The 27,758-nt window shown below is 25.8% G+C and overlaps 5 protein-coding genes across 5 annotated transcripts; all 5 read left to right on the top strand.

Moving 5' to 3' along the window:
• Window positions 1-1,963: 1,963 nt before the first annotated feature.
• Window positions 1,964-2,551, top strand: MKS88_004689 (thioredoxin peroxidase 1; the record flags this gene model as incomplete). Its single annotated transcript, XM_067217886.1, has 1 exon — window positions 1,964-2,551. One exon carries the CDS (start codon window positions 1,964-1,966, stop codon window positions 2,549-2,551), a length of 588 nt encoding a protein of 195 aa, XP_067072270.1.
• Window positions 2,552-4,001: 1,450 nt separating this feature from the next.
• Window positions 4,002-4,896, top strand: MKS88_004688 (copper transporter; the record flags this gene model as incomplete). Its single annotated transcript, XM_067217885.1, has 2 exons — window positions 4,002-4,364; window positions 4,522-4,896. 2 exons carry the CDS (start codon window positions 4,002-4,004, stop codon window positions 4,894-4,896), a joined length of 738 nt encoding a protein of 245 aa, XP_067072269.1.
• A 1,663-nt stretch (window positions 4,897-6,559) lies between these two features.
• MKS88_004687 (DEAD/DEAH box helicase) lies at window positions 6,560-14,908 on the top strand (the record flags this gene model as incomplete). Its single annotated transcript, XM_067217884.1, has 5 exons — window positions 6,560-10,697; window positions 10,926-13,878; window positions 14,266-14,361; window positions 14,550-14,628; window positions 14,864-14,908. The coding sequence occupies 5 exons, from the start codon at window positions 6,560-6,562 to the stop codon at window positions 14,906-14,908; spliced, it is 7,311 nt and encodes a 2,436-aa protein (XP_067072268.1).
• A 273-nt stretch (window positions 14,909-15,181) lies between these two features.
• Window positions 15,182-19,973, top strand: MKS88_004686 (uncharacterized protein; the record flags this gene model as incomplete). The annotated part of the gene is made up of 5 exons (XM_067217883.1): window positions 15,182-16,319; window positions 16,562-17,017; window positions 17,445-19,240; window positions 19,547-19,658; window positions 19,819-19,973. The coding sequence occupies 5 exons, from the start codon at window positions 15,182-15,184 to the stop codon at window positions 19,971-19,973; spliced, it is 3,657 nt and encodes a 1,218-aa protein (XP_067072267.1).
• A 2,277-nt stretch (window positions 19,974-22,250) lies between these two features.
• MKS88_004685 (Sad1/UNC domain-containing protein) lies at window positions 22,251-27,617 on the top strand (the record flags this gene model as incomplete). Its single annotated transcript, XM_067217882.1, has 2 exons — window positions 22,251-22,371; window positions 22,639-27,617. The coding sequence occupies 2 exons, from the start codon at window positions 22,251-22,253 to the stop codon at window positions 27,615-27,617; spliced, it is 5,100 nt and encodes a 1,699-aa protein (XP_067072266.1).
• Window positions 27,618-27,758: the final 141 nt, after the last annotated feature.

The raw sequence follows: 27,758 nt of genomic DNA, 5'->3' as shown, positions 1-27,758 counted from the left end.
TATTTCTGTACCTATTATTAATTTTATATAACTATACCTAACAATATTTTTACATTATAAATTATACATTACATTATTTTTACAACCTCATTTGCACACATTTTTTTTTTTTTTGTTTAAAATGCATATATATATATAAAATCCTTCAACGAAGATTTATAAGCATTGCAGTATTTTTATTTTTTAATATCCCATTAAAAAAAAAATAAATTAAAATAAGAATAAAAATAAAAAACAAAAAACAAAAAACAAAAAACAAAAAACAAAAAACAAAAAACAAAAAACAAAAAACAAAAAATAAAAAACAAAAAACAAAAAATAAAAAATAAAAAATAAAAAATAAAAAATAAAAAATAAAAAACAAAAAACAAAAAACAAAATATAAAAAACAAAAAAAAAAATATTACACTTTTATTAAAATATTTTAAATAACTTCTTGGTAAATATAAAAATAAAAAATATTTTAATCCTTTTAAATTGAAACATCTTTTTTATAATATATGATCTTCCTATTTTATGAGAAAAGAAGTAACACTCCAAACAGGCGTATGTTTACAAAAATGAGAAAAAGTTATTTTCACATTTGTAAAATACTCCATCTGAAAATGCAGCAATTTTAAAGATGTAAATGTATGTATGTGGGTATGTATGTATGTACATGTATATATGTGTATATGTACGTTCTTGTACAATTAAATTAATATCGCTACTTTTAACATCAAAAAATGGCACATTTTTGAATGTGTGCTACAACACCTGAGGGCTCTAATACAATTTTATGCTATATAAAAGAAACAAAAACATATGTAAAATATGTATATGCATCCAAAATTTGATTAACATTTTATTAACTTGAAATATTTAACGAAAAAAATTTCGCGTAAATATTTATTATATGCTGATTCCACTTCCAAATAGTTGAACAAAGCACCAGAAAATATGCTAAACATTTCTTCTATTTTTCCTATTATTGGATTAAATATTAAAATATATATTCAATAAGGAAAAATAAGTTTTAATCGGATATTCCGAAAAACACATTGTAACGTATAATCTTTAAATATTTAGTATTATGTTCCAAAGAAAAAAAAAATACATTAAAAACAAAAAAAAAATATAATAAATAATATTTTAAAGATAAATGCTCACTATATAATTATTCATTAAGCAAAATATAAAGGTAAAATTTAAAAAAGGTTGTTAAGTTAGGATTCATTTTTGCATTAGATAAAATTTTTTAATGTTTTTTGTAAAGAAGTTATATGATGCATTATATATATATATATGCACATAATTAAATAGGGTTATTAGCCCTTTTCCTTTTTCATTTTTTTTTTAAATAAAAAATTCATGTAAAAAACTACAGCAAAAAAAAATATATTCCACCTTTTTTACAAGTAATTTGGTCACTAACTCATCTTGAGCTTTATTATTTTATTAAGAATTTAACGCAAGGATAGAGTGTGCTATGTATTCATAAAAAACAACATATATATTGTTTCCACACTTTTCTTCAAAAAAATTAACGTAACAAATTGAAAAATAAAAATAACAAGAATGCATTTTTTTTCTTTTTATTAGCTTCATATATGTACATATATATATATATATATATATATATATATATAAATCTATATTCTGCGCATGTCAAAATATAAGGGCTTAAGTGAGAACATTTTTGGAGTTTTTTTTTAATATTTACTTATTTGACCATAAAAACAATTAAACATTTATCGGATGCAGGAACATAAATATATTTTTTTTTTTTTTAATTTATTTTATTTTTTCTTTCAACAAAAAGTTATTTGTATCTATATAATTTCTTACACAAAAAACGTATATTTATTTAACATAACATAATTTTACCTATAAGGAAGATTTTTTGAAAGAATTTTTTAATTGTACATATAAATATAAATACATACAAGTATATATATATATATATATAAATATTTCATATACAATGGCAACATACGTAGGAAAAGAAGCCCCATTTTTCAAAGCTGAGGCCGTGTTTGGTGATAACACTTTTGGTGAAGTGAGTTTAAAAGATTTTATTGGAAAGAAATATGTTCTCCTTTATTTTTACCCACTAGATTTTACTTTTGTATGCCCATCTGAAATTATAGCTTTAGATAAAGCTCTTAATTCGTTTAACGAGAGGAATGTAGAATTGTTGGGATGTAGCGTAGATAGCAAGTACACACATTTAGCATGGAAAAAAACGCCATTGTCAAAAGGAGGTATCGGTAATATAAAACATACCTTGTTATCCGACATTTCGAAAAGCATTTCGAGAGATTATAATGTTCTCTTTGGTGATAGTGTGTCATTAAGAGCTTTTGTTCTAATTGATAAACAAGGAATAGTTCAACATCTTCTTGTTAACAATTTAGCAATAGGTAGATCAGTTGATGAAATCTTAAGAATAATCGATGCCATACAACATCATGAGAAATGTGGAGATGTATGCCCAGCCAACTGGCAAAAAGGAAAAGTATCTATGAAGCCATCAGAAGAAGGTGTTTCAACATATTTATCCACATTGTAAAAAAGAAAATGAAATAGAATAAAACATAATAAAATAAATAAATAATAATAATAATAATAATAGTAACAATACCCAGGTTAGTGAGTAAGAGAACGCTTTAAGCATAAATGCATGTAATTACACATTCATGTAGTTTAATATTATATATACGTAGTATGGTCATATGAATATGCGCTTATGTTTCTTATTAACGCGTTTTTTTGGAACTTACGTTTTTTTTTTTTTTTTAATTATATTTTTTACCCATTCTTTTTATTTATGGAAAATGAGTATAATTTTAAAAAATTAAGAGAGGTAGTATAAAAACAAAAGTATAAATAAAATAGTTTTTTTTGAGCTTTTTTTATCTATTTGTGTTAAAAAGTTAGTGAGCATGGAGAATGAAACTTGTAACTCACAACATGAATGAATTCATGTGTAATTAAAAAAAAAAAATTAAAAAAAATTATTCCACATTCTTGGAAATTTTGCTCATCATCAGTATAGATGTGCACATATAAATATACGTACGGGTACACGTATCTGTTGTGCATATATGTATTATGTCATATATATGTATAAATTAGAGAAGGTGAATCTTATGACGTAAGTCTAAGCAATTAACATGCAAAATACCTATTGTTGAAAATTATCTCATCCTAATTATTAAACTTAAACATTGAAATAATTCCTTATATGCTAATAAGTTACCTTTAATTTTTATTTTTTTTGCAAATAAGCTGACAGTTTGCAAAACAAATGTAAGGAAGTAAAGGAATTAAAATTTATTTGTGAGGACTTAATGCTTCTTTTAAACTTTTTGAAAATGGAAAATTTTGGTAAATTTAATAAAATCAAAAAATGAGTAAATTTGACAAAATAATATTGTAAGATTTACATTTTTACAGGCATTATTGATAAAAAATTTAAGCTTAAAAAAACATACCTAATTCGAATAAAATAGCATTCATGTTCGAAAATATTACAAGGTAAATACTAATTGAAAAACTAAGCGGAATGATGTACACTCTCATAATTCCCTTCTTATATATGTATATATTTTTGTAGCATATATACATATATATATATATATATATATATATATATTGCAAAAAATGTATCCAAATTACGCGTACATCACAGTAGCATATGGTACAAATTATACACAATATTTCCTGTAAACCTAAATGAATTAACGAAAAGTATGTACATTCTTTTATTAATAATATGTAAGCTGAAAATTCATAAAATAACCGAATCATAAAAGGTTAAAAATGAACACTTAACAAAAATTGATGAATACTACACATTCATATCATATTTAAGTACTTTATAACACTATATATTTATACGCCAATTAACACACACACAAAAAAAAAAAAAAAAAAAAGAATTCTTTACAGCTAAATGTTTTGCTAATTTTGTAACAAATTTTATCTTTTTTTTTTATTTACCAATACGTGTGAGAGAAATGCATAAATATATATGGAAAATACTTTTTATATTTTTCGTTATAAATTCTTTATATATAAGAGCTGAAAAAGATGATGACAACAAAAATAAGGGTGATGATCCATGTTTACACAACATAGCAATGTGTTCTAATAAAAAATTAAGCAAAAATAAATTATCCTTTATATATGATATCTGGAAAAATTATGAGACTTATAAGGATATAATTACTAATCATCAAAATAAAGAAATGAATAAAACTTTCCAACTACAGGATGAAGCCGAAGATATTAAGTTGATGAATCATAGTTTATCAATGCCTATGTCTTTTCAGTTTTCAACCCATACCATAATTTTATTTAAATTTTGGGAAACCTTAACAGTGAGGATAAAACTACATACATTTCAATATTTATATATATATATATATATATTTTTTTTTTTCCCGTATATCATTTTTTATAAAACTCTCCTTTTTTTTTTTTTTTTTTTCCTTTATTATTATAATTATTATAATTTTTGTTATTATTCGGCTGTAGGCAACATCATATTTTGTCTCTCTTATAATTTGTTTTATATTCGGAATAATCTCAGTTATATTAAAAGTGTTTAGGTTGAATGTGGAAAGATCGTTGCCGAAAACAACAGATACAAGTGTTTTAAAAAGCAAAGTTTTATTTAAAAATAATACAATTAGAATGATTTTATCTTTTATCATATATGCATGGGATTATTTATTAATGTTAATTGTAATGACATTTAACGTTGGATTATTTTTATCAGTTGTTTTGGGTTTATCCTTTGGTTATTTTTTATTTGGCAATAATTTCATAACATGTAATAATAAAACTTCAGCAAGTGACATGAATGTTCATAAAGAATTTTATGGAGATCCAGCTTGTTGTGGATGTTAGCTTTTTTTTATTTGTTCCATGCACATCTTTTAAGCTTATTTTTAAAAATATACACATTACAAAGGTGCTTGTAAGTAATTTTGTTATAAGATTATATATGCATGCATATGTTTATATACAAATGCATACAGGTAGATACAGGCACGTTTTATGCGCATTATATTACGAAGACACTGAAAATAAAAAAATCTTTTTTACCCATTTTAATACCATCCTAATATTGGCGATATTCTTATTTACCCTCCTTGAAGAATTTAAACATTGAAATTCATGGCAAAAAAAAATAATGCAAAGTTAAGAAATTCAAACAGTGCTTATATTATTATGTTATTTTTTTTTTTAAGAAGTTAATTACTTTACAATTTTTCTTTTTTTTAGTTGTCAATTTTTTAAAATAGTATACATTTATTCTTCTAATATTCTTTTAATTTCTCTATTAGTTTTTTTTTTTTTTTTTTATAATTAATTTTACTCAAACATTTGAATTTCGTATTAACTTGATATCTTAAACCCACGCTTTAAAAAATACTGTTTTAAAAACATGCTAAAAAGAGCAACAAGTTCACATGTTGACCAACACATATATATATATGTATATACACATATACAACTTAATACATCAAAGAATGATTAATTAAAAAGTTAATAAATTTTAATTAGTTTTTCTTAATTTTTTGTAACAACATTATGCGTATATTTTTTTTTTTCCATCCTGTGATATTAAACAGCATTTACAATATTCACAAAATTTTAAAGAGAAGGAATTTTGCATTCACTTTTGTGTTTGCTTTAATTTTTCTTTCAACTGTTATTACCATTTGTATTTTTTTTTTTTTTTGTTTTTTGGGTAGATATCTGTATAACTTATAACAAAATCTGCCGTGTATTAACGCTCTTCTTTAGTTTTAGGTAAATATACAAAAATATTTCATGTAACATTATTTAACACAATTTTGCCAATATATATATACATATACAGAGAGCGAGAGGAAACGAATAATATTTTTATTACCCCAAATCTGGAAGGTCGTAATATATTATGTTCTTATTCTCTGTGCTCATAAAAATGATATATAACAACATTATAAATCGTATTTATTTGATGTAACATCCATAACGTATTAGTAAAAGATACACAAACAGAAACAACATTAACAGTTAATGTAAAAATACAGTCATAAAGTTGCCAACAAATGTATGATGTAGGTATGCACGTATAAAACCCATCTTTTTATGATTCACGAAACTGGTGATTAAGCTACAAGCAGAAAATTACCCTAACACGTAGACAATAAGGAAAAGAGTCTTTTTAAAAAAACAAGATAAAGTCTACAATGAAATTATGGGATTAATATTTTCGTTTTAAGAATAAAGTTTCTTAAGTTTCTTAATATACGTACTTGCGTATTCATGTGTGGGTATTTGTATGTGTTCTAGTATGTGCACTTGTATATATACTTGTATGTGCACTTGTATATATACTTGTATGTGCACTTGTATATATACTTGTATGTATACTTGTATGTATACTTGTATGCGTATGTGTATATATCTGAATTTTCGCATATTTATATGAGCATATACAAACGCATTATAGCGAAAGAGTCATCCCGTCCAAATAGTAATATATACAAGAAAAGGAACCTAAAGTTAACAGAGGAATATGAAATCAAGAATAAATAATAAGGTGAAGGAAAATTCATACCAAGAATATTCTAGAAAACATGATAGGTACAATATTGAGGATGCAGTGAAATTTATAAAAAATAATTTATTTTTCAAAAAATTCAAAAACATCCACAATGTAGGTCAATATGCAAGATTCAATATATGCCCCCCAAACAACATCAGCCGCAAGGATAATGAAATCGAACGAAAGATACTTACAGTACTGAAAAAGGAAAAAAAGTATTTGAAAAAATATTCAAAAAAATATAACCTCATGGAAAGTACAATAGAAAATAAGGAAAGAAATGTAAAGGAAAGAGAGGAAAGAGGACTTATGTATGTATATAACATATGCGAACATATTTTAAACGGTCGAGATAGTACCCTTGGTACAGGGATATACACAAGCATAAATAAAAATAGCAATGATAGTAGTAATAGTAAAAGGATATTTATAAATGAAATTAATGAGTTACTTACCGAAATTGTGCATATCACATTAACAAAGGATAATCTAGAAAGTAGCTTACTAGATTTATTAAATGAAAACTACGTAGATTTCATAATAAATATTATTAAAAATAAAGAACAGATAAAGAGAGATATAAAATTACTGAGTAGGTATGTAGATATAAAGGAAAATACTGTAGGTGCAAACTTTTTTATAACGAATAAAACATCAAAAAAAATGAATAATAAGAGTGTACTACTAAGTAATAGGGAAAATATTGAAAAGATAATAGATTTCTTTATATATTGTGTAAAGGAAAATTCTTTTGAGCATTTTAAAAAAATATATATACCTAACGAAGATAATAAGTTAGAAGAAATTAACGTACCAAAAAATACCTATTATTCCTATGAAGATAATGTTACAAAAGTCAAAATTAATAGATTAGAAAATTTTCATTTTGATAAAAATGAGTTAGTACCTGTACGTGTCTTACCTTTCTGGTATAAATACATATTCGAATTTGAATACTTTAATTATATTCAATCGAAGGTCTTTAAATCAGCATTTCATACAAATAAAAATTTATTAGTAGCAGCCCCAACCGGCTGTGGTAAAACGAATATAGCTTTATTAGTTATATTACAACAAATTATGTTATTCTGCGAACAGAATAATATTAATTTGAACAGCCTTGTTAAATCATATTTAGGAACACACGGTATTAACTATGAACAAGAGGAAAAAACAAAAAATATAAATAGCAACCATCTAAAGGACGGCGAAGCAAATAGTCAAAGGAGTGATATTGAAGAAGTCGTAAAAAGGGACTTGAAGAAAGAATACGAAAAAAATGATCACACTGAAGGAGATCAGGATGATGATAAGAATACACTTGATGTATATGATAATTTGAGCGATAAAAAGAGAAAGTCCTCAGATGATAATGTTTCTTCCTACAGCTATGACAATAATAGTGTGTTCTCAAATGCAGCAAGAAGGGAAGAAGTGGATATAAATTCAAAAGAATTTAAAATTATTTATATTGCACCAATGAAGTCGTTAGTATTCGAAATAACAAATATATTTCAAAAAAAATTAAAAATATTTAACTTAAAAGTATGTGAATATACCAAAGAACACAGTTTAACATCGAAAGAATTGGAACATGTACATATAATTGTCACTGTCCCAGAAAAGTTGGATATACTACTAAGAAATAGTAATTACTCAACTACTGTATCTGATGAATCGTTAATTAAGTGTATCAAATGCTTAATACTTGATGAAGTTCATTTATTAAATACTGATAGAGGAGATGTAATAGAAACAATAGTTGCAAGATTTTTTAGATACTCAGAAACTTCTCAATCGGTTCGAAGAATAGTTGCTATGTCTGCTACTTTACCAAATTACAAAGATGTTAGTGATTTTTTAAAAGTTGAAAATGACATGTGTTTTTACTTTAGTGAAAAGTATCGTTCTATACAACTAGATAAAACTTTATATGGGATACATGAAAAGAATAATCATAAATTGTACTTAGCAAAAAATATGTATACATATAATGAAATAATTAATAGTCTTAAAAAAGATAAACAGTGCATAATTTTTGTGTGCTCAAGAAATGAAACAAATAAAACGATTGAATTCTTAATTGACCATGCCTTAAAGAATGATGAAATAAATTACTTTACAAATAATTTATACATGGACTATAATATAAACAAAAGAATTAAAAAGTCAAACAATGTCTATATTAAACAGTTCTTTGAATATGGTTGTACTATACATCATGCTGGTATGGCAAGGTCAGATAAAATACTAGTAGAAGATTTGTTTAGAAAAAAAGCCTTCAATGTTCTATGTTGTACATCTACTCTTGCATGGGGTGTTAATTTACCTGTACACACAGTTATTATCAAAGGAACGAATTATTTCTCCTCAGAAAGTGGAAAAGTAGAAGATTTAGATATTCTAAATATAAATCAAATATTTGGTAGATGTGGTAGACCACAATATGAAAGTCATGGTCATGCTATTCTAATAACAGAAAGAACGAAATTATATAAATATATAAAATTATTAACAAACAATACTATTATAGAATCAAACTTTTTAAAAAATATAGAAAATCACTTAAATGCAGAAATAAGCATAGGTACAACCAAAAATGTAGAAGATGCAATTAAATGGCTAGAATATACATACCTATTTGTACGTATGAAAAAAAATCCTTTTCTATATGATTCCGATTTGACAAATGATATCAATTTATATAATAAAAGAAAAGAAATAATCTTAAAGGCAATTCATAACTTAAGTGAAAATAAACTAGTTAGAAGAATTCTTTTAACCAATGATTTTGTAGGAACTTTCTATGGACAAATAGCAGCAAAATATTATGTTGATTATAAAACCATAGGAATATTTGCATCAAATATAGATAATGGTAATTATATAGAAATTCTTGATGTTATAAGCAAAGCAAAAGAATTTGAAAACATACAAATAAGAAATGAAGACATGAAAGATTTTCTTTATTTAAAACAAAAATGCGATATTAAAGAAGAGTATGACGAATCAAAAGCCATGACTTTACGTATATTAATAGAAGCATACTTAAGAAGATTACAAATAAATAATTTTTCCATAATATGTGAAATTAATTATACGGTACAAAATATTATAAGAATATTATATGCATATTATGAAATATGCTTAAATATCTTGAAAAATATATCTAACCTAATTATGAACACCCATAATCTCATTTTAGCAATTTTAAGAAGACTTCCAATTAATGCAGGCATATTTAGGCATTTCTGTTATAAAAATGAATTAACTGACAAGAAAAATATATTTGTTTCAAATAATCGAAAGGGGAAAAATTTTAAAGATCAAGCAGATATTACACAGAACAAAATTGATGATAAGAGCGCACACGTAAACTTAGTTGATCTGCATCAAGAAGATGAATATCACAACGACAATGTCCGAAGTAGAAGAAACCAAAATTACACAGTGTACCTAAAAGAAGCGATAGTAAATATATTAGAAAAAAAAAATCTTACATATGAATCTATAGAAAATCTAAATAAAAGCGAATTATTATTCTTTCTAAGGAATGAAGTATATACTAATCAAATTTTATATTATAAAAACATAATACCCAACTTACACATTGAAGGGTACATTCAACCAATAACACAAACAATTATGAAAATTAATTTAAATGTTCACCTAAAAAATACTATCTGGTCGGATCAATGGAATGATACAAAAGAAAACTTTCATCTCTTTTTATTGAATACATTAAACAATGATATATTATATTTTCAAAATTTTGCAATTCATAAAAAAGATAGAAAGAAAATACATGATATATCTTTTGAATTCCCATTATCGAATCAAATGCCTCCACAAATAACAGCTCAATTCATGTCAATGAATTGGCATAACTTATCTTTTGTTCACATTTTTAATACAAATAATTTATTTATTAATCAAAAAATAAACATCTTTTCTGAAATTTTACCCATTGTTCCCCTGTCAACGCAAGTCTTGAAAGTACAGAATTACATCAAATTCTTTTCTTTTAAATATTTTAATCCTATACAAACCCAAATGTTTCATGCAGCTTTTCACACAGACGAGAATCTTTTACTCGGGGCACCCACAGGTTAGTACCCAATGGAAAAAGGGGAAATGAAGCAGAGGTTCTCTCGTTATGATTGCATATATATATATATATATATGTGCGCTTATGTGTATATGTACGTCTGAGTATATGTATAAGAACGTTTGTATATGTGTAATGTACATATGTGTACATTTTTACCTATTGGAGCATCACGTCGAGTATCGTATAAGCAAACTCATGCGCATGTTTTTACCTCTTCTCCTTTAGGAAGCGGGAAAACGGTAATTGGGGAACTGTGCATATTGAGGAATATGCTAACTCATGAAAATGAAAAATCTGTTTATATATGCCCTATGAAAGCTATAGTAAATGAAAGATACAAAAGCTGGAAAAGCAAATTTAAGGTTCTGTTTAATAAAAATGTTATTGAACTAACCGGAGAAAAAAATGAAAATAAAGAGAGTATAACAGATAGTAATATCATAATATGTACTCCTGAAAAGTTGGATGTTATATCCAGAAATTGGAAAAATAAAAAATTCGTAAAAAGCATTAATTTGATAATATTTGATGAAATACATTTATTAGGTCAAGAAAACAGGGGAGGAGTAATTGAAATTTTGGTAAATCGATTTAAAAATATGCAAGATGAATTAAACAAAAAAATTAGGCTGGTTGGATTAACAACCGTTATAACAAGTGTTGATGATCTAATTTTATGGTTAGATGTTAAAGAAAATTATCTTTTTAATTTCCCTTCCTCGTGTCGTATAGTACCTTGTAAAACACATATCTTGGGATTTACACAAAAAGCATATTGTGCTAGAATGTCTGTAATGAATAAACATGTTTTTGATGCTATTCATCAGTATGCACAACAAAAAAATGTTTTAATTTTTGTCTCCTCAAGAAGACAAACAAGACTAACGGCCTTTGATATAATTTCCCTTAACTTAAGTTCCCATAATTTAAATTTTCTACACCCACAAAATTTATTAAATGATAAGAATTATATTCAGGTTTTACTAAACAAAAGAAAAGGAAAAGAGGAAAAACATAAGAACAACACAAATGGAAATAATATGTTAATCAAATGTAGCAATATCATAAATTATGCAAAACGTTCAAGTAATAATAGGATAAATCATAAAGAAACAGAGGAGTCCAAACATATTAATGGAATGGGGTTTTTTTCCTTTAATTACAAAGATACAGATATATTTGATTATAATTCATTGCTAAATAAAAACTTGTTGGAACATGAAAAGGAGGAAGTTGGAAATTTACTTTTTCAGAATTATTTAAATATAATAGAGAATGAACATTTAAAAGAACTTTTAAAATACGGAATAGGAATTCATCATGCAGGACTAAATGAAAGTGACAAAAACATTGTCGAATATTTTTTTCTCAATAAAATTATACAAATACTAATATGTACATCTACTTTAGCCTGGGGTATTAATCTACCTGCATATTTAGTTATTATAAAAGGGAATGAATTTTATGATGCCAAAACAAAAAAATATAAAGACATATCATACACAGATTTATTGCAAATGATTGGAAGAGCTGGTAGACCACAATTTGATGATAAAGCATTAGCTATTTTATTAGTTCAAGAAAAAAGAAAAAATGCAATAAAAAATTTTTTGTATCATCCTATGAATATAGAATCAAATATCATGGAAAATATAAATGAACATATAAATGCTGAAATCTGTTCTGATGTAATTAAAAATAAAGAAGATATTTTTAATTATATTACTAAATCTTATTATTTTAAAAGATTATTTTCTAATCCTTCGTATTATTTAAAGGATGTACAATATGTTCAGCTCTTTGAAAATAATAAATTAACTCCTCAAGCAAAAAAGACAATATATGACCACTTAAATAACATTATAGATAATACTGTCAAATTTTTAGTACAAAATAAATGCATAGAAGCAATAAATGAGGATTATAATTACAAATATTATTCTACTCCCCTAGGGCGCATAGCTTCCATCTATTATATCAAATGTGAAACAGTCTCTTTCTTTTACAATTCGATAGAAAAAGATACACAGCTTACAGATTCAGACGAAATCAAAGTACATGATGTAATAGATGATATCGAGGGGTCTAATATCTCTAAGGAAGCGTCTACAAATAGTAATAACACCGACGAAATAAAAATGACACATGTATGGGAAGAAAAAAAAATGCCTCAAGAGTTTGAAAAAATAGAGGAGCAATATCAAAAGGAACCGGATGAAAAGGAACAAAAGAATGATCACTATTCGGATGTAGAAGATCACTCAGCGAATGATGAAAGTAATAAGGTTAAGAAATATAGCAAGCCCCCTCATGAGAAGCTCGATTTTTACGGTTTATTCAAACTAATTGCACAGGCAAAGGAATTTGATGACATTCCCTTAAGGCATAATGAAGATAAATATAATGTAAAACTACGCAATCAAATTCCATTAGATATAAATATGAATATGCCTAATATCAAAACATATCTCTTATTACTTTCTCGTTTATATGAATGTACTTACGAAACAGTTGATTATCATATAGATTTAAAATTAGTACTTGACCAGATCGCTAGGGTTATAAATGGATTCATTGATGTTTGTTTATTATTTCACACTTATAGGTATATAAAAAATTTAATTTTAATTTTTCAATGTATAAATCAAAAAATTACTCCTCAAAAAAATTCCTTATATATTATTAAGGACATAAATGACTATCAGATAGCTAAATTAAGGGATTTACATATAGGAGATATTAAAGAGCTGATAAAATTTGATAGATCTTTTTTATACTCACTAAACTTATTTGATACTAGTCAACTAGATTACATTCTGCAAATACCTGTCTTAAGTAGTAATGTAAAATTATATCATAAAAATGTGAGTAGTACTGACAAAAGGGAGGAAATAGAAGAAGGAGGAGAAACAGGAGTAACAGGAAAAGAAGCACAAACGGGAGAAAAAGAAGATATGGAAGAAAACGAAAAGGAGAAAAAAAAAAATAAAAAAAAAAATAATAATAATAATTTCTCAAATATATCATGTGTCAAACATCTGAAAAATGAAAATAAGTATTCCTTTAAAATGAAATATCATGAGCCGAACGAAATAGTTATCAAAATATTTTTTACTGTTTTGAATAAAAAGGCTAAAGATATCAACTCAACCTCTTCTCCAGCAGCAAATGTTCAATGGTAGAAAATTTAAAACTTAAGAATTTTTTTTTTTATGTACATAACACATTTAAAACAATGAAAGAGGAATATATGCATTGTGTGTTTTGTGAACTTTTAAAATTGAGAATTTATCAAAATCATGAGTCTATCTACATACGCATGGAATGTACATTCATATGTACTTGTGTGTGATAGTACATGCTCAAGTATGTAGTAATATTTATGCATGTACATGATAGCATATACAAATGTATATGCTAGCGTATACGGTTATATATATATATATATATATATAATATATATATAATATATATATATATATATACATACGTACATATATAAATGTATCTATATACCCCTTAAAATGCGGTGAAACTTAAATTCATTTCATTTCTCCATCAATAGGTATGCCATTCTTCATGATTCCAAGGAAGATGAATCAATTTCTATCAAAAGATTTAATAATATTTCTTTAAAAAAAGTGTCCACTATTTCATTCATGTAAGTCATAAGTGAAACGTGAGTACTAGCATATTCAAGTTATCTGCTTTTCGTCATTTTGACAAAATTTTTATTTTAAATGCTACATCAAATTTTATTGTTTTGTTATAGTGCTCATTACCTAATTTTATTTTATTGCAATAACATCAAAAAATTTTTTTTTTTTTTTTTTTTTTTTGGTATTACAGCTTAGAAGACGTTGAAAGGGGAAATTACAATTTCACCATTTATGTTCACAACGATACCTATTATGGAATTGATCACGAGGTGATAAAATATATATATATATATATATATATATATATATATGTATGTATGTATGTATATGTGTATTATGTATTCATTTACTTACGTTTTTATGTATGTACGTGTGCATGTTAATATATACCTATGTTCATCCATTTTACTTTACCGTCAAAGAAAATTAAATAATTCATGAAAAGATATGTGTAATTTCAATTTTTTTTTTTTTTTTCCCCTACACGTGTGCAGATATATTTAGAGCTTTGTGTTGAATAACATTATAGCAGAATTTGGCGTTTCTTAATTTTTTTTTTTTTTTTTGGTATTCAACGGGTATTCTTACTCTTAACACACTGTGAAAATATGGTCTCATAATTTTGCTATTTCGTTGGACTTTAGAATTAATGCATTAATAAACTATTAAGCTATTGTTTTTTGTCACTTTTTAGTACTTCCCCCACTTTTTCCCTTGTTTGTTTACTTTCTTGTTTATCTGTATGTTTGTCCGTTTGTCTATTTGTATCCTTTCCTGTTTTGTTTTTATTTGCCCCTCTTTTGTCCCTTTGATTACCCGAAAATGGAGCTAAATTGGAAGGAAAACTTTGACGATATTGAAATAACTATAAAAAAAGCAAAAAACTATGAAAATGTATTTTCTTCCTTCATTCATAACGAAGACTTTCTTTCTAAGGGCGACTGCCCTTTAGAAATAGACAGAGCACAGAACATTTTAATAACAGAAGTGTACATAAAAGTAGCTGACAAAAATTATGCCATAAACATAGACTTATATGATAAAATTAGCATTAATAAAGAGGATATAAAAATTCGAAAAAACAAAGAAATTATAATTTTACATTTAAAAAAAAGAGAAAAGAAATTATGGGGACATTTATACTTTTTCTCTATGTTTGTAAGTTACAAAAATAAAAAATATCCGAATTTATTAAAATGCACAAAAGAAGAAAAAAATAAAATAATTATTCAAGAACAAAAATTCAAAAATATAATCAGTAATAGAAGAATGAAAAGTCTAGATCACTTGAAAAAAATGCTTAAGAGAGACAAAACATCTAAGGAAGATTTCTCGAAAAAATTGGAAGAGGATGCCCAAAGAATTCAGAGCGAAATAGAACAAATCAAAAATGAGCAACTCAGAATTCAAAAGGAAAGCGTAAAAAAGAGGGTCATTGATTCCATATATGAAGAGAAAGGAACGGGTGAAGAGACACAAGTTGCACAAGTGGTAGAAGTGATAGAGGAGAACAAATGCAAAGATGGAAAAACGGGAGAAGTTCCTAAAATTGGTGGCAGTAAAAATGATAAGGGTATTGATAAGGAAGAAAAGATTAGAAACAATGAAAGCAACCAAAGCTGCAGTTACGAAAGGTGTTTAGAAGATGAGGAGGAATCTAATAAGAACAGTATGCCAATGCTAAATACTCTTGAAAATTCTACTAAAAAAAATATACCTATATTACGAGGGACGATTACTCAAAATAAAGTCATAGAATTGAAATTTACTCAACTAAAAAGAAATGAACTTCCTGCAAGAGAATCGAGAAATTTGAAAAAAACACTATCAAATTACTCGTCAACAAAAAATTTCTTTTTAATTATCTTAATAGAAAAAGCAAAGAAGCTCTTTTTTAAAAATTCAGATTTTACTAGTTGTTTAGAAACGTTAAAATCAATTACTTCTCATATTTCAACAGGTGAGTACGTTTTCTCATCTTTCCATCAAAATGTTTGAAGTTTTTTTGCTTCTTTTTTTTTTTTTTTTTTTTTATGTCGAACAGCATGTGCACATTTGTTCATCTGCTCAATTTTACCCATGCAGTATGCTACCGCATCAGTTGAACGTTCATTTGATAAGGAGCTAAATTACATTATACAATCACCATATAATTATATGGGCCTAATGAATGTTTTTATTTTTTCCCATCCTCGAGAACAGGTAATGAGTTAATCAGAGAAGAGCATATAAAGGTTTTAAGTAATTTGTCCTTATTGTATTTACTGACAAATAACTTAGATGACTCTATTCAGCAATGTGATAAATGTTTAGATTTAATAAAGGACGAAATAAAAAGTTATAGAATTGAAGATGTGCAGATAGAAAAAAATAAATTTAAGGAAAAAACACTTTTTAAAACATTAAACTCGTTAGAAGATATAAAATCGACAAACTATGTTCAATATATGTACATTATATACACAATTGTCACTGTAAGAAAAATATACGCTATGATTAAGAAGAGATATAACATTGAAAACATTGAAAAGTGCTCCATGTCTATAGAGGAAGCATGTAATTTTCTTCCTTCATGCTTTTATGAAAATATTAAAAAAGATATTAGCAATTTGAGACTTTTTTCTGCAATGGAAACCGAATTCCTTGCTTGTTGTTCAGGTATTTCTATGTGTGTGTATATGCGGGTGTATATATACGTTAGTATATGTGTGTATATGCGGGTGTATATATACGTTGGTATATGTGTGTATATGCGGGTGTATATATACGTTGGTATATGTGTGTATATGCGGGTGTATATATACGTTGGTATATGTGTGTATATTCGGGTGTATATATACGTTGGTATATGTGTGTATATGCGGGTGTATATATACGTTGGTATATGTGTGTATATGCGGGTGTATATATACGTTGGTATATGTGTGTATATGAGGGTGTATATATACATTGGTATATGTGTGTATATGCGTATGTATATACTGTTATAAATGCCCGCACGCAGAAATCTCATGTACACGTTGCATATTCACGATTGCTTGTGGGGATGGAACGAGATTGTTTATGTACATTTTACCAATTTTAGGAAGAAAAGAAATAAAGGAAAACCTACGCAGGTTAAATAATCTGATCGAGCAAGAAGATTTGTCGCATGAAGTATGTCTAAGTTTCTATGTCTCTATGAAAAGATCCCTTTACTTAAAAAATTTAAATTTCTTCTACGCGAATATTATAAATGTGTTATTATGCATTTTTAACCTCATAGATAAACAACATAAAACATATTGTTTTTTAAACAAAATCGAATATTTTGGCTTGACAAATTTTTTACTTAATATATATGAACTTATTTTATTACTCAAAAATAATAGTACATTTTTAGAGAAAATAATCGAAATAGAAAATTTAAGCGATTGCATGGAAAGTTCATTAATTCAGCAGGAAATTAAAGATGTTTTGGCTAGTCATTTGAGAAAAAGTTATGACAGCGAATTTGAATTTGTTGTAAATAATAACCTCTCTTTAAAAAAAATAATTTGCATACTACGGAGTGGAAAAAATATTGAAGCAAATGTAGAAAAAGAAGTAAAGAATAATGAGAGTGAAATTAACATACCCTCCTCTTATGTTCTTTTTGAAAACATTCCTTACATATTAAAGAAAAGTAATAAAATTGCAAAAGATATTACTTGTTCTAATTTCTCAGAAAATGAAATAAAGATAACACTTTTTTCAAATATGGATTATTATACAAATATAGAGGAAAACTGCCAACTGTTAAAAATAGAATTAACAATGAAAATTATAAAATCCATGTGCTACACTTTGAATCTAATGCAAAAAATTTATAAAGAAAATATGACAGAAAAAATTGTTCTCAGAAACATGATATATACTTTATTAATTGATGTTTCCTATTGTATTAGCAATTTAAACAATTTATCTTCAAAAATTGAAAATATAATTAGTCTTCTCTTTTTATATTTTTGCTTTTCTTTCATTTATAATTTTGCGTCTAATGAATTTATTATTGATACCCATTTTAAAAAATCTGACGAAACAAAACATTTAAATTTGCTAGTTTTAAAAGATATGGAAAAAGAAAAAAGAATTTCTAAAGATTTTATAAAAAATATTTTAGAAAAGTCGTTTCTACACAACTTTTTTGCAGACTACAAAAAGTATATGGATTTAAAAAAAAAGGAAAAAGGCTTAGAAGGGGGAGGCTCGCAAAATAACGAGCATAACAAAATGATACAGAGAATATGTTATTTAATAAAAAAAATTAAAAAGAAAAACAAAGATAGCAGTAACGTTAGCTGCATAAACAGCAGCAGCGTTAGGGGCATAAACAGAAACAATAGCATTAGCAGGCATAATCTAGAAATTGCGCTAATACATAATAAATATGGAGAGGAAATTTACTATTTCTTGTCATTTCTAAATAAAGAAAATTACTATATAACGTCAATTCAATATAGTATTATTTTGCTAAATCATACCTATAAACCTACGAAATTTTCTAACTATAATTTAAGTTATGTACATGCAGTAAAACAACTTTTTACCCTGTCCTTTTTTGTGAAAAATAAAATAAATACAACCCAGTGTTTAAAAAAACGTTTAGGGAACACAAGTAATAAGAACGGTTTACAGAAAATTTTGTCTTATTTTACCGATGCTTCTTCTATCAAGTTTAAGAATACGAAAAGATATATGTTTTTAAAATCATGCGAAGATAGAAATGCGGAAAATGACCTAGTTGCTTACGTACAGGCTGTCATAAAAAAATATAAAAAAGTTAAAATACTTAAAAATATAGATTTCTGTTTAGTTCGTCTTCACGCGGAACAAAACGTCGTAACAAATGCCAAAAACACGGTTAGTGTTATTTTCATAACGTTTTAATAAGTCCATATCTATCTATACATCAGCGCATATTTACATATATATATATATGTATACTGTTCTTGTGCATATAACATCTAGCACACACATAAATCATCACTACCTTTGTTTTACGTTCACTGTTTCATTTTTACCGTTATTAACAAGTGCCACACATGTCCGAATTTTGCACATTTTTATGTTCTTTTCCAATTTTATATATATATATATATATATGTACGTGCCTACGTATCAGTTTTACACCACTTTGTTTATTTCCTTTTTTTATTGTTCACGCAGATTATAAAATATTTGGAGAACCTTTCAACCGATTTTCATATTTTGAACCGTGTTCTACAGTTCAGTATATATGATATGTTTTCTAATTCTCTCTTTTGTAAAAAAGCGAATGGTACATTCCGCAAATTCAAACATACATACATGTTCACATGCATACTTATATGAACACATATGTACATGCGTACATGCGCATATGCAGAGATTTGATACCCTTAAATATTCATTCAAAAATCTAAATTCACGTTGAATTTTTTTAATTTCCCTTTTTGTAGATATTGGGGACATCAGTTGTAACACATTTTCAGCATTTATAGAAAAAATATCTCATAATAAAATAAAATATAAAAATGTTGTAAATTGTTATTTCAAAAAATTCTTGAGATTTAAAATTCTCACATTAAATAGCAAATATGATCTTTGTGGATGATGATATGATGTCATATATTTAAACATTAAAAATGTTAAAGATTTGAAAACAAAAAATTGAACAAAAAAAAAAAAAAAAAAAGACTATGTGGAATGAAAAAAAGTCCTTGCATATACCAAAAGGGAGCATCATCCTATTATTAGAATTCTTTTTTTTTTTTTTTCCTCTTACAGTTTTTTCACGATAATTTATTTGCCACATTGTATGTATATAGTATCAAAGTTCAACTGCGACATTTTTTTTAGAACTATATTTTATTGTTTTCTAAACACTGGAATGTGGTTTGAAGTTTTTTACTTCAATGTAGCAATATTCATAAATGCTCAATATATTAATAAGGATATTTAAAAATATATATATGTGTACTTTCATATGTAACTATGTACATATGCTTATAGCATGTATAATACAAATGCTTAACGTTCAAAATTTAAGAAAAATCCTTGTGGAAAAAAAAAAAATTTAAAAAAAAAAGAAAAAAAAAAAGATAAAAGATAAAACATAAAACATAATAAAACAAAGATAAAACATAATAAAACTAAGATAAAACATAATAAAATAAAGATAAAACATAATAAAATAAAGATAAAACATAATAAAATAAAGATAAAACATAATAAAATAAAGATAAAACATAATAAAATAAAGATAAAACATAATAAAATAAAGATAAAACATAATAAAATAAAGATAAAACATAATAAAATAAAGATAAAACATAATAAAATAAAGATAAAACATAATAAAATAAAGATGAAACATAAAATATAAAAAAAAAAAGATAGAACATAAAACATAAAAGAAAAAAGAACTTTAATCAATGTTATAGTTTTAATAATAATAAAACATAGGAAGTTTTTTTTTTTTTTTTTTTTTTTTATGTTTTTTTTAATATTTATAAATTCATAAAGGTTACATTACAATACGTAGTGATGTACAAAATAATTAGGTTGCTAATAAGCATGTAATTTCACGTACTCGTTTAAGCATATTTCTTTTGTTAGTTTGCTTCATAATCGCTTTAACGGTTAATTTATTTATTTGTTTATTTATTTGTGTGTTTATCCATTTGTTTATTTGTTCATTTATTTGTTCATTTATTTGTTCATTTATATGTTCATTTATATGTTCATTTATTTGTTCATTTATTTGTTCATTTATTTGTTCATTTATTTGTTCATTTATTTGTTCATTTATATGTTCATTTATTTGTTCATTTATATGTTCATTTATTCGTTCATTTATTTGTTCGTTTAATTATTTGTTTATGTATTTATTTATATATTTATTTATTTTATTTTTTAAATTTTTTCTGCGCCCGTTTGAGTTAGTTTGAATGAGGAAAAAAACAAAAACACTGATTATTGCTTTATTAGCATTTTGCAACTCGAAGTGTATGTGAAAATTAAGATGTTTTAGACTGATATATATAATATAATAATATACATATAAAAGTGTAAAAAAGTAGATACATAATTGTGTACATAAATATGTATAAATATATATGTATGTACAATGTGCATACGGTATACATACCAAATAACCATGTAATATATTTTACAAATTTATGCAAAAAGACTACATGTAAATATGCACAAATAATGCAATATTTGCACACAATAATAAAAATTTCTACCTTTGAATTTTTTCTAATAATATAAAGCAAAGAAGTACATAACTGTTGATACTTTTGCAGATAAGACGCACAAAGAAAGTTTGAAACTTTTGCGTCATGACGCATTTTGGCACAATTGATGATTTAAGTACTGGTTAATTTAATGAAGTAGTGAAGTGATATTTATTTATGTATATATTTATATAAGTATATATTTATATATGTATATATTTATATATTTATATGTATGTATGTCATATATGCATGTTTAAATGTATGTATATATGTATATAGTATCTTCGCATAAAGACAGGAAGTTTTATTTCAAGATGTACAAAAAACAAAAAAAAAAAAGAAAACGAACAAACATTAAAACGATAAAACGATAAGAAGATACAACGATAAAACGATAAGAAGATACAACGACAAAACGATAAGATACAACGATAAAACGGTAAGACGGTACGTCGATAAAACTTTAGAACGAGGAAAGGACAAAAAATAATGCCAAAAAACATCGAAGAACTGTGGAAACAACTTGAAATAAATTACCAGCAAAACGAACCCAAGCACGAAGAAGCAAATGAACACTAGAAAAATTGCGGCGCAATAAAAAAAATAAAATAAAAACGAATATATTTTAACACGTGAAAGCCAAAAATATGATATGGTGGTTTCTAATTTCAATAAATTTTTTGTTTTTTCTTTTAAAAAGCTTTTTCACTCCTAAAGACACAGATTATTTGAATGATCTCAATAACAGCCAATCTAGTTCACCAACTGGTACGTATAGAACTTATTTGAAGCGAAGTTTTACTGTCGTTTGTGCATGCATGCATATGTTTATTTGCTCGTTCGTTTATTTTATCTCTTTGTAGAAAAAGGACAAACGTATAAGTTCCAAAATATATGTGTAAATATGCCTTTACATTATTGTTTCTTATCATTTTTGTTACTCTTTAATGGTTCTCATGGCGTCTTTCAAGATTCATAACATGTTCATATGCCCGTAGAACATTATATATATTTCCATTTTTCCATTTATTGCAGAAAAATACATATTGGGCGAAAGCTACAATTTGACGAGCCAAAAGTTGAAAATAGACTTCGGTTCATTAGACACAGGAACGAAGATAATAGAGTACAGCAAGGGGATTATTAACATTAAGTCTATTCAACAATATGACTATGACAGTTATATGTTAACACCGTGCAATTCGGATATATGGTGGATATACTCTTTTAGTGATATTATTCATATTGAAAAAATTGGATTAGTGTCTCTAGAACATTATGCATCTAATTTTAAAGTAATTGAAATTTTAGGTAGTGATGTGTACCCAACTAAAAGATGGAAGAAGTTAGGAAAAATATCAACCAATTTTACAAGAAGTTTTGAACTTTTTAATATTTTCGAATATTGTAAGAACTATGATGAAGATAACTGTTGGGTTAAGTATTTGAAATTTGTTGTTTTGTCTCATCATAATTTAGAAAATAATTATTACTGCACTTTAACACATCTACAAATTTTTGCATCATCTGGTGTTGATATGCTTAGTGACAAAATATATTCTGATGAAAATGTTAACCAAATGCAGAAGGATTCACATGATAATTACATAGATGAAAGGAATGAACATATGCAAGATCAAGAAGTGTTAGAAAATATGGACGTCTTAGTTGTAGACAAGGAATTAAAAAAAAAAGAACAAAAGGAGAAGCAACACACGACAAAGCGTCCAACGGTGCAGTCAACGACGGAGCAAACGACGAAGCAAACAAACGAGCAAACAAACGAGCAAACAAACGAGCAAACAAACGAACAAATAAACGAACAAATAAACGAACAAATAAACGAACAAACAGATTCTAAGGAGACCCACGCACCATCACTGGAAAAGAAATTTGTGGACGTAAATTTAACAAAAAAAGAATTGAAAGATACAAATTTAATAGAGAAGGAGGTAGTGGATTCGCAACTAGTAGATATTAATCTGTTAGATACTAACCTATTAGAAAAGGAATTAACAGGTGCTAAACTAATAGATATAGAATTAATAAAAAAAGAATTAATGGATACAGAATTAATAGAAAAAAAACTAATGGATACAGATTTTATTGAAAAAGAAATAAGAACAAATAATTTTTGTGAAGAACAGATACTTGACAACTTTACCGAACAAGTTAGACAAGAATTTGAAGACACAAGTAATACTGAAAATAAGCACTACATAAAAGAACAAGAAGGAAGGAAAAGTAAATGCAAGGACAAGTGTAATGAAAAGGGTAAAAACTACACACAAGTGGTAGATCATTTGGATCACGCACAACAGACAAAAAACATAACTACTACAAAAAGGAAAAAGAAAAGTAAAACTATGGAAGGAGAATATAGTAGCTATCCTTTATTGTCATCTAACTTATTTATCATTTTTAACAAATCAGTTAAGGAAAAATATTACATTCTTAAATATTTGAACAGATTAAAAATGTCAAAACTTTTTAAAAATTCCTTATATGCAACATATGGAAACATTATAAAAAAATGTGTACCTTGGATTAGTTCCCTTTTAATAGGAAAAAATACGCATACGTATAATAAATATATTACAGGTAGTATCATAAAAACTAATTATTTATTTTACTCATTGGATACTCTTCTTATGAAAAATCTACGAAAAGGAATCCACTTATTTCGTAAAACAGAACTTTCCCCTTTCGGTTTAATTTTAAAAAAGGTGTTCCTAAAATCTGCTAATAATTATTTTTATTATTACTACTATTTTAATAGAAATAGTATTCTATGGATAGGGGACACACAAAAAAGTAAAAGTAATGAAAGAAAAAACAGAGAAAAAAGAGGGAGAACAAAAAAAAAAAAAAAAAAAGAGGGAAAAATGCAACAAGCGTATGATAACTACCATTATTATAGTATGATAAAAAAAAATAATGCAGCTTTGCTTCAAATTAGTAAACTAAGTAGTATTAATAAAGTATTTTTCCCCCAATTGTTATGCAATTTTGACCTTTACTGTTCATACAAAAAAAGAGGTGCATTAAATCTTATTGAGCACAGAAAGAGTTTAATGAAATCATTTGTCAGTATTTACATTTTTAATGGTACAAATAAAACAATGTATAAAAAAGAAACATATACCAAGTACAGAAAAAAAGAAGGTAAAAGGTGTAACTTCTTTAGAAATATATTTTTATTGAGAAAATTTAAAAAAATAATAAAACAAAAGTTGAATAAGGATTATTTTCCAATTTCTCATACAGTAAACATTTCTACAAATTGTTCCTCCCCTAAAGACATTATAACTGGCTACATTTGGAACAAATATCAAAAGAAAAAAAAAAATATTGTTTCTCGTCAAAAAGTAATTATACAAAAACTTAATGATAAGCACATAATTTTATATATTATTTATAAACTAAAAAAGGATCAAAAATACAATTCGGAATATATAAAATATTGCACGGATTTAATTTTAAAATGGTACAAGCTTTCTAAATCCCCACATTTTATTCATTCTTTGGAAAAAAAACTAGTTAGCAGTTTTTATAACAAGACCAAATGCTACGACATTTTTAAGTATTACCTTATTTTGAAGAAAAAGAGAATATTTTTTCAGCAGCGAGTCCCCAATATTTTTTACCAACAGAAAAACAACGATATGTGCAGTATATACGATGATTTTGTGATAAGTCGTGTTAATTACTATGCTGACGATGGTCATAGGGTAAGAAGAGACGATGCCATAGAAGGCGGTCAGGGTGATAGAAGCGATACGTGCGACTTATATGAATCATATGACGCAAACGACTCAAACTACCAAATACATTATTGTCCTGTGAGGACTCAACTAAGAAGTAGTGAGCGTGAACCCATTAAACATAAACCCCTCCCCATTATTGATACTTTTACCCTGTTCCTTCACAAGATAAGAGAAAAAAGCTTACTTCCAAGGTACATTTTAACTTCCATTATAAATAAAAAGAATGAAATAAAAAGACTTGAAATGTGCTTCGTGTCCATATGGCATAAACTAATAGTTGAAAAAATAGAACAAGATATCATAAAACTAAATGCAAATGAAGTGAAAAATATAGTGTCAAATTATATGAGCGAAAATTGCTTCACAAAAAAAGAAATTTACCCAAATGCAAAAGGAAATGATAACAATTATGAAAATAAGAATGGACGAAATTTAATAAATTTCTTTTACCGAATGAAGAACAAGCAACTGGGCTTTCGTCGTATCCATTTAAAGAGGGATATTATTAAAAAAAAGATATCAACAAAATATGTACAATTCGCACAATTTGCACAAATTTCCAAAGTCCTTATAAACGTGGTTTCCAATTTTTTCAGCACCCTCATCATGAATCGCATAAAACAGCTAAAGAAAATTAACTTTTTGAAAAATAAAAGAGAAAAAAGAAAGTCAATGATGTTTATAAATAATATGGACACGTTTAAAAATATAAAAACAGATAAGTGCGAATTGCACGTAAATGGAAAAACACAAGTGAGTGACCAGAATTTACCTCTTTACACATACGGGACGGTGAAAGATGAACAAAAAAATAAAAACATGGCAGATATTCGTATATCTGTTGATGATGTTGAAAATATTATGTACTGTGATGAATATGTAAAAGAGTGTGTGGACGAAAGTCCTTTGAACAAACAGATAGAAAAAGATAAATTAAAAAATATCGTAAATGTAGGGTACAAGGATAATAGTGACAATAGCATAAAAATTTTAAATGAAATAAAAAAAACGGAAGAAACAAATAGTAAACTTATTAACGAAGTGTATGATATTATTAACGAGTATTATGATAACTCCTCTCAAAATTATTCTGTAAATTTAAAAACAGGAAAAAAAATATACCTAATAGTCAATAACAAAGATAACAAAAAAAGGGAAAGTAGTCATAATAGTAATCATCATCATAACAATAATAGTAATAGTAAAAATAATAGTAATAATAATATAGAAGACAACAGAAAAATTCAGGAAGAGAAATTGCATTACATAGAGGAAGTAGACAAAGTTATCGGTGATAATGTACACTATAACCATGACCAAAATTGCATAAGAGAGGAAAAAATCGAAGAAAAGTCCAAAAATACTAGAGGGCATGCCCTCTTAACATTAGTAGATAAAGTAAAAACTATTGAAAGCAAAAATAATTATGTTGTCGCAAAATTAAAGGATGTCATAAAAATAACAAATAACAAAACGAAAATAATTTATCATATGTTATCAAATTTTAAAGTACTACAAAATACTGTTAGTCTGCTTTTAAAATATATTATGATAAACGAAAAAAATATGCAGGATTTGAGAAAGTGTAGGAAAAAATCAGATACCTTTTATAAAATAATGAAAGACATTTGTATTACTCAAATAAATGATAAGAATCAAAATTTAACATCTCTTAATTATATGTGTAAATATTTACAAGATTTTCTCTATGATGAATTAGAAAAAAAATATCTTTTTCAAAAACTGAGGGGAAATTTTACTATTTGTGATGATGAAGAAACATTATTACATAACAAGAATTCTTTTCATCATGAAAATGCCGATTTTACATTTAAAGAAAAAAAAAGAAGTATTTTCAATTTTTTATATTATGAAAACCATTGTCACAACGACATATTTAAAACGCCTTATATTTATTACAGTTCATCTGTAGACAGAATTCAAAATTTTTATTTGAAAATATGCAAAATGGTTAGAAATATAACCGTTTTGAATATTATTATAGAAAAAATTAAATATTTTAAAAAAGCTTTTTTTAATTTTTTGGTAAATAGTTACTATTACGGGAGCACATACTTCAGTAGTAATTATTTCACACAAAGTAACAGCAATAATTTTTATGCTCTTCTTGTTTGTATCTTTTTAGTTTTATTTTTAATAAATAATATATTTTGTTTTATTTTTTATAAGCATTTGTCAAATAAATTGAACACCTATATTAAAAGTTGCACATGTCATAATAAGTAAAAAGTGTGTAATTCGTTTTATTGGTATATGTTTTGAACTTGAATTTTTTTAGTGTGCACATAATTTTAATTTTGCATTTTGCACACGCGTACAATTGTGTGTACATGTGTGCTTACGTTACACATATAAACATGCTTGTTC

Source organism: Plasmodium brasilianum, chromosome 12, assembly GCF_023973825.1.
Source record: "Plasmodium brasilianum strain Bolivian I chromosome 12, whole genome shotgun sequence".
NCBI classification, from domain to species: domain Eukaryota; phylum Apicomplexa; class Aconoidasida; order Haemosporida; family Plasmodiidae; genus Plasmodium; species Plasmodium brasilianum.
The sequence above is the reverse complement of the archived record's forward strand: the minus strand, read 5'-3'. Positions and strand labels throughout refer to the sequence as shown.